This window comes from Lethenteron reissneri, chromosome 8 (genome assembly GCF_015708825.2).
Source record: "Lethenteron reissneri isolate LAM-NWPU_2019-01 chromosome 8, ASM1570882v1, whole genome shotgun sequence".
Classification (NCBI taxonomy): domain Eukaryota; kingdom Metazoa; phylum Chordata; class Hyperoartia; order Petromyzontiformes; family Petromyzontidae; genus Lethenteron; species Lethenteron reissneri.
This window is the reverse complement of record NC_083786.1, coordinates 5,342,983-5,351,431: the sequence shown is the minus strand read 5'-3', so window position 1 is coordinate 5,351,431 and position 8,449 is coordinate 5,342,983. Positions and strand designations below refer to the sequence as shown.

Genomic DNA, 8,449 nt, shown 5'->3' with positions numbered 1-8,449 from the left:
AGAGGCTTCAGTAACTCGTCGTAGACCAGGGGTGTCCAAACTTTTTGCAATAGAGGGCCACATTTGATAAAGTGAAGATGCCCGGGGGCCAATAGTTCCTTTTGACATTTTTTTAACCACAAAAGTTACGTGAAAATACACACTGTTATAAAACAACTTCATTGTCACAATTACCTTTATTTTTCAAATGACAATGTAACCAAATATAAGCCACTCAGGCAGACGTGAACAACTCTAACACGTAAACCCGTAAAAACAAAGTTTTTCACTATAAATCCTTTAATGCGTGGCAGCGAACTTAATATAAAGGATTTAAAGATATATTCGCCTGTGGAAGACGCAGGGATCGATCCCGCGACCTTTGGCATGGGAAGCGAGGGCGCTACCAACTGCGCTACTCCGCCACGGCCTGTGGAGGGGTTACGCTCTGGGCTTTTATACTGTGACGTTCAGCCAAAGCCAAGAATGAGTTCTTTTGAATATATGTAAAATATTTTTTTTTTGCCTAAAAAGTGTAAAATTTTGGGAATTTTTTTCCACGAACATTAATTGTCTGGCACAACGAGTCTGTGTGGAAAATGTCAGCTCGATTGGATCACGGGAAGTGGGTTAAAAAACGACCGAAAGATTTGCACGGTCGTAAGCAAGCAAGCAAGCGCGCAAGCAAGCACGCAAGCAAGCAAGCATGCGAACTTAATATAAAGGATTTAAAAACGCAATTCTGCCTTTCATTCAGTCAGATAACATTGAACAAACTGTATAGAATACCTTAAATTTCCATGAATTTTATGATGTATTTATTCTGACAGAGCTGGCGAGCCATAACTTACACATTATAAGACCGAAGCTGCGGGCCGGATGAAATCTGACCGCGGGCCGTGATTGGCCCGCGGGCCGGACTTTGGATATGCCTGTCGTAGACGATTCATGTGATGGGGGTGGAGGCGACGTGATGTCCTCCTCTCTCCAGCTCCCGTGAGCCGCAGAACGCCGCCGTGGCGAAATGTTAACTACCTCGCCTGGCACGCAGGAGGTCGTCCGATCCCGACCCTGACGCCTGCTGCTGGTTATTTGAAGTTGGCGCCTCTCTCCCTCGTGGTCGCGTGGATTTTTCTCCGGGTCCTCCGGTTTTTAAATCCTTTATATTAAGTTCGCTTGCTTGCTTGATTGCGTGCTTGCGTGCTTGCTTGCTTGCTTACGACCGTGCAAATCTTTCGGTCGTTTTTTAACCCACTTCCCGTGATCCAATCGAGCTGACATTTTGCACACAGACTCGTTGTGCGAGACAAATTAAATATTGAATTACCAATTGCTTAATACTGGCAGACAATCATCTGACCCATAGGTGGCAGCCATCTCAAGCCAGAGGACGAGAGGACTCTAGCCGCCACGCATATAAAGGATTTATAGTGAAAAACTTTGTTTTTACGGGTTATACTTGTTACCCTTTCATATTTAGAATTCGACATGGATTTTAGAGTATTTGGCTGCTATACATGTCCACGTAATAAGCCAGCCACTTCGTTGAGCTGTCATTTGTGGTCAGGTCGCTTTTGAAAAAATAAATAGCTCAGTGGGTCATCGGGGCCGTCCATAAATGACGTCACGCGATTTTGGACGATTTTTTACCCCCCTCCCTTCGTCACACGGCGTTACAAAGTCAGACCCCCCCTCAAATATGACGTCACAAAGCTCTGCCCCCCCCCCCAAAAAAAAACATGCTTCAAATCGCTTTAAACTATTGTCGTTGTAGTGCGTATTTAATGTGCCGCTGCACTCTGATGTTGTAGGAGAAAACATTTATTAAAAAGTCTATTTAATTAAGTAGAACGTGTTGTTTATATTTATTTAAAGTTGCGCATTTTGATGTGACGTCACATTTCTCAACCCCCCCCTCGTCACACATCGTCACAAATGTCTGACCCCCCCCCCCCCCAGGTGCGTGACGTCATTTATGGACGGCTACTTACACAGTAAAATTAAAGTTGTTATTTTTTAATCTTGTATTTTTGTTATTCTTGGTTCTTTCGGTAAAGTCACGTAGAAGGGAAATAATAAGATAATAAAAATATAAAACAATACAATTCTCACGACGTTTCGACTGCAACACAAGCAATCATCATCATTGCTTGTGTTGCAACACAAGCAATCATCATCAAGAATATGCATCCCTGCAGTCACGAAAGCTTTGAATCAAAATTAGTTTCTTGTTGTCGATTTTTGAGTTGGACTCGGGCCCAAACTTAACAGAGCGGTCCTCGCCTATCATCATCTGTCAGTTCACCAACATTGGTCCACGTGAACCACGTGGACCCGACACAGCTGATGAGACACTGAACGGACGCGTGACGTCACCCCGTTGCGTGCCGTCACTCATTCATCCTGTGCGTGCCGTCATTCAACCTGTGCGTGACGTCACTTCCCCCACGCTGCGTGATATCTTACCTTCCCCTGGACGATTGACGTCATTCCTTCCCCTGGATGAATGACGTCATTCCTTCCTCTGTACGAATGACGCCACTTCCCCGCCACGGTTACGTGACGTCACTTCCCCTCCCGCAAAATTTGAAACAACTTCCGCCTTCGTCTCCACTCGCGCTGTCGCCCGTGGCTCTTCCCGCCTTTCCTTCCCGCCCTCCTCCCGCAGCTCTCATCGCCTTCCCGCCACCTCCTCCCCCCACCCCATGGCGACGAGACGGAAAGCCAAGAGCGGCGGCGCTTCGGGCCCCGCGGAGTCGGGTGCGTCCCGGGGGTCTGCTCCGTGCGGCCGCCCTCACGTGCACCACGGCGGGTACACGCGCGTTTCACAAAGATGGAGATCACCCCCCTCCACTCCCCTCCCCTCCTCCGCGTAGCCTGTAACAGACTGCCGGTGCAAGTGCTGTTCGCGAGCGCTTCCGAAGGCCGAGGCGGTACACGACGGGGTGGTCAGAACCACGCCCGGCCGCCTTTGTCTCTCTCAGTGGCGACGTTTACTGCACACCGCATCGAGGGTACCTCGTTCGAGGCCGAGGCGACCTAGGGGAGGCCCGGGACATGTTCGGATATAATCGTCGGTCGGGGTTGACCGTGAGCGGGGATCGAACTCGGGTGGCCGGGTTCGTGGCGCTGCGCTAATCGCTGCACCACCGCTCCCTCCGAGCGTCTTGGGGACAAAGATTAACATCGCCCGGATAAAAAAAAACAATGCAGATACATTTTGATTTAAAGCTTTCGTGACTGCAGGGATTCCTCTTCTTGGTTCTTTCGGTAAAGTCACGTAGAAGGGAAATAATTAAATAATAATCATTAACTATAAAATTCTCACGACGTTTCGGCCACAACACAAGCAGCCGTCCTCAGGTGAAGAACAGGGCTGTCGGAAAAACAATTTTATTTGATTATGTTTTATTTTTATTATTTCCCTTCTACGTGACTTTACCGAATAAAGCAAGAAGATAAATGCAGATCAATTGTTGGCAGGGGCGCAACGCGTGTCAACAACAAGGACGTTCAGTTTGATGCTGATTGGTGGTGATGTTTCGTGTAAAAGTAATCGGTGGCCGAGACTAATTACAATATTTGGCAATTCAGAGCTGTCAAAAAACTATTTTAACCGTTCTGATTGCTCTAGGCTCGGCGTTGCTTGTATTAAGTAATACACCGTTTAACTTAATGCATATTCAGGTTATTTGTTGATTAACTGTGACTAATCCAACCGGTAATAGGTCCTGCATATTCTCGGTTTAACATAATCCATTGTAATTTGAATGATGTACATTCATAGCTGTCAACCCATACGGTTTACCCGAATGCTTGTTCAGTGTTTCAGGTCCACACTGCGTACAGCCGTTTCAATACGGGAAAAACAATTGTCTGTGTTTCTCCCTTGTGATGGGACTTCGTATGATTAACGTTGAGATTTATAAAGGCACGGGTTAACCAATATGGTCTGAATTTGTAATGAAGGTAGGCACTGATAAGGGGGTTGACAGGTATGTACATTGACCCCCCCCTGGTCTTCGCACACGATAGGCTCACTGATGACATCACCTTTTCTCTTTATTTAAAACCAAAACAGCAAGGATTCACAATTCTGGCAAATCGCCTGTTGAAACTGGTTGTAATCACCAGCGAAACGTCGTACTCAATGCAAATGTTGTGGGTTTACTCTCCAACACACCGGTGTGCTGAACGAGTAACTAGTTCAAGTTCATTTATTAGGTATAGCCCTGTGAGCCATTCGGCTCTTGAATCGGGTGCAACCTCAACAAATAAAAAAACCAAAACATGAACAAGAAAACATCTTAAAGTGAATATGTGACTGAGTGCAAACAGGAAATCAAAGAAAAGACAGCAAAATATTGCAGAAAAAACACCGTACACCAACTGCTGTGTGCAAAAATCCCAGTGGGATGCAAGTCAAACAACAACAACCATAAGACAACTTCGATTAAGGCCATCAGTCTTACTCCGTACTACAACAAACAAACATGGTCAAACCGGTTAACTTTTCGAAATAAAATTAATTGGCAGGTTGCGTTTACGGGACATACCTTACTAATTGGTTGTGTCGGATGGTGTTTGGGTTCAGGACGCATTTATATTTACGCGATCTAACCCCCAAAAAAAATTAACCTTTACTATTGGTGGTGTGGTTTTTGAATGGTGCGCGCGTCCCTCTGCTCCCCTAGTGGATATGTCCTCGTGCTCGGATATGGACGTGAGCCGCGAGACTCGAGCCGACAGCAAGAGAAGACTCCTCCGAGCCAAGGAGGTGAGGCCTGGCTCACGGTGGGACGCAGCGGTGGCTCGCGGGCCAACCCTGCCGATGAACTCACGAGGCCGCTGGGTTTTAAACCCCCTTCTTCCATTTGCAGATTTTGAAAGCGAATGATCGCGCGTCATTCATGTTGAGAGAGAGAAAATAATGGATGCAAGGGAAAATGGATGAAATGGCTCTGCAAGGCAAGAGGTGAAAAGAAAATTGATCAGTTGGTGGTTGGGGTGTGGGGGGGGAGGCATTCGTACGGGACCCTCCATATGATACGCTGAAGATCGTGATAGATGGACATCTTCTGTCTGTATATGATCTAGTGTAATTAATTATAGCAACCTAACGCGGCACCACATAGTATTCACGCACTCGGGTAGAGTGCGGCATCGAGGCGCGAGGAGGAACCACCGCTGAGTGGGAAGGCAACACCATGTGGTAAGCTGGTGCCAACAACTGCCCAAGCTCTGCAGCCCTGTATTATATTAACGTGTTATCAGCCAGTTAGTCCGTGTTTACATTTGGGAGGAAACCGGAGCACCCAGGGAAAACCTGTAGTGCAACGCGGCAACACCATCCCGTCTGGGTGGAAAACGTGGAGTCGACATTTTTACAAGACCAGCTTCTGGCAAGCTCGAGAATGGCACCTCGACGCCCACGGGAAAGGAGTCTCACAACATTTGTGTTATTCACCTCCCCTTGCCTCCACAGTGCCGATTACAATATGTATGTTGAACTTCTTTCACACTGTACGTAGCGAACTGTGCTAATCGGAAGTGCGGGGGAAGGACAACAAACTAAACACCAAGCCGTTCTTAATAAATTAGTTTTTAATCTAGATTTAACAGTGCATAGCTCCAGTGGACACCTGCATAGCCAGCACCACCGCCCGACTGGACATCAACCCTTGGTTCATCCTGTGTCACACTATAGTTTTGTGTCACTGCAGTAAAGTGTCACTACGATGGTGTGCCACTTGTGTGCATTGCAGGCAGAAGCAGCAGCTGTCCCATCTCCGGCCCCGAAGAAGTTTGCTCCCAGGAAGACGATGGTGAGCGGAGGTCGCGCAAAACTCGGGCCCCACTGATATCACTGAGAACAAAGCGTGTGTGAAAATCACTGCAATTGGGCCTTGGCCGTTTTATTAAAATGTACTTTTCCTTGTGTTTGCCCTGCAGGCCAGCGACCTCATCAAGGACTCAAAACCTCACAAGGTGAGCGCTGCGCGTCCACCCCTGCGTCTGTGACTATGGCAATGAGAATCCGTCTTGTTTGTCATTTTTCTACCCACAATTGTATCCCGATTTTGCTATTGATGTCCTAGCACGAGACAAATCCATTTCGAAATCTAATATAGCAATGCGAGTGTTCCTCTTGGGCAACGCCCCATGGCAGCACATATCACAGAGCTACCCCTTCGAGTGACCTCTGGTACATAATGAGTAGGAGGCATCCCTTACCCCTGCATATGAGAGCGAGGTTTGTTGTATGAAAAGCTAATCGATATTTAAATAAGAGTTGAAATGCATCCTAATTAAAATCAAATAGAATGTTATGCATTAATAGGTGACCAGGCTGAGACTATCAACTCGATACCTTTGAGGATCCAGGATCTCCGCAATGTGGGTTCAGTGCTGTGACCTCTGAGCCACCCAGCCACTCCTGCTTGGCTTGCCCTTGACAATCCCAGCCTGCAGCTGTGGTGCGAGCTGAAAGGTTCTGCCGCTGTGTCGTCCCGCAGACCTTGGACCCATACGACGGTGACTCGGAGAACACCTCGAGCCAATCCGACTGCCCTCTGTCGCCCAAGCGACGCAGCGTGCGGCTTGGCGCCATGGAGACCCGCGTCCTGTCGCCACTGAGCACCGGCGGGGCCAAGGCACCGGCGGCGACCACCCCGATGTCCCAGCGCGTGCGCCGCTCGTACACCCGCCTTCGCCCGGAGCCCGAGTCCCCGTCGCGCCGGGCCTCGCACACGTCTACCCCCACCGAGGGCTTCGTGTCCCAGCGGCCCTCCCTCTTCGGCTTCGAGAGCCTCCTGACCTCGGCGCCCCTGGAGGACGTGTCCCCCTTGCGGTTGGTGCCCCAGGAGACCTTGCAGCATCTCTCCGCCGCGCTGGACCAGACCTCGTTGGAGCAGGCCTCGCCCGGCAAGCGCAAGCAGTGTTTGCCAGGCATCGAGCTCGGCGACGATAAGGCACGGCGGAAACGGTGCAAGATCGTCAAAATTGGGGTGAGTGGCTCAGCACCGGCACCCGTCGGTGCGTGACGTCGCGCAGCGGCGCGCTGCTCACACGCGGCAGGCAGGCGCCACCCCCATCCCAACGCCCCACATGCACGCCACGTGACCACCGCGGCGCACTTGCAACACCCTCAACCCTCAAGCTTCAAATCTAGAACCCTCAACCTGCTCTAGACAAGAGCCGAGTGTGTGGCCATAGAATCGTTTAGGTCACCAGCTCAGAGTTAATAAATGTGGCCGTCCCAACAGACGCCTGAAGTTCGCCATCGTTGGGACTCGTCAGTACAGAACAGTCATATTCACGACTGCCCTGTCCCTCTGAGAGCCTCATACATGGAGAGGTCCCACCTCCACACTGTGGGGATGCCCATTGCCACTCACCGATTTGTTTCGAGCCCACACATTATTTTATGCTGTGATGGGTTTTCTAATTGTTTTCTAAACGAGTTGAATTTGATTTGTATCAAGTTGCTAACTTTGATTTAGGTTTTTTATTCAACTTAGGTGTGAGCTGAAACAATAATTGTTGGCGCGTCATTAAATGGTTGTACGACGCACGACAATTAATCTGCTTGGCTGTGTCGGGTGGTGGAGGGTTCCTCTCGACACCAACTTTTGCCAGATCATTACGTGGCCTCACCACAAATCAATTATGAATCGTAATATTGGAATACGCAAACCTGTATGTTAAGGTGAAACCTACGTATTGGGTGGATGTCCTATTATTGTGCTCTCAATGCCTGCTGTGGCATCGGGTGGCTGAATGGAAGTGGCGCACGGGCTCTGAGCTGCGATGTCTGGCCGCTGACTCCAGTCCTCGTGTGTTTCAGGTGCGGGAGTTTGAGAAGCTGGCGGCACAGATGAATGCCGAGTTCGATGAAGCAGAGAAGTTTGAACTCATTATGGAATAACTAACGATGTTGCACGCTTCAAAACCAAACTGCGTGCGCCTCGGCCTGTATGTATAAAGAATACTCTTCACCTCAACGTGTTGCCATTTTCTGGTATTTTGTTACGAACCTCCGGTTGCCTCTTTTGTATTTAAATTTTCTCAGCTCGCGTAGCTCCTTGGTAAAGCTGCTCAGCACCCTTGCTTGAACTGTGACGTAGTCGTCTGTAGCGTGTACCGTCCACGCGTTGGCGTATCGCCACCTGTCAATAAAACTCCCTTTTGACTCACGACGCATCGCTGCTGCTCTCTGCCGGGGTCTGGTTGCCATCACCTTCGCGGTCGTGATTCTGCACGCGGCTCAGCCGATGTCACGCGTGCCGTGCCAGTCACGCCAAGCCAGTGCACCGATCCCTTAAGGTTTTGTCTCTCAGAGACGCGCGGCTGTGTCGGATGGGTGGGGGGGGGGGGCGCGCGTCGTGGCGAGGGGGGGGGTCTCCTTCATTCCTGCGTGCCGGGCCCCGCGCCGCACCAACAGATGTCGGCGCTGGCACGCCGGCCCTCC

The 8,449-nt window shown here is 49.7% G+C and overlaps 1 protein-coding gene across 1 annotated transcript; it reads left to right on the top strand.

The window, feature by feature from the left end:
- The first annotated feature begins 2,587 nt into the window (after positions 1–2,587).
- On the top strand, positions 2,588–8,175 carry CDCA5 (cell division cycle associated 5). Its single transcript, XM_061579340.1, is given in 7 exon segments — positions 2,588–2,774; positions 2,776–2,791; positions 4,674–4,756; positions 5,745–5,804; positions 5,932–5,967; positions 6,495–6,986; positions 7,826–8,175. Coding segments are annotated over 7 exon segments (858 nt in total). The 5' UTR covers positions 2,588–2,684; the 3' UTR covers positions 7,907–8,175.
- The last annotated feature ends 274 nt before the right edge of the window (positions 8,176–8,449 follow it).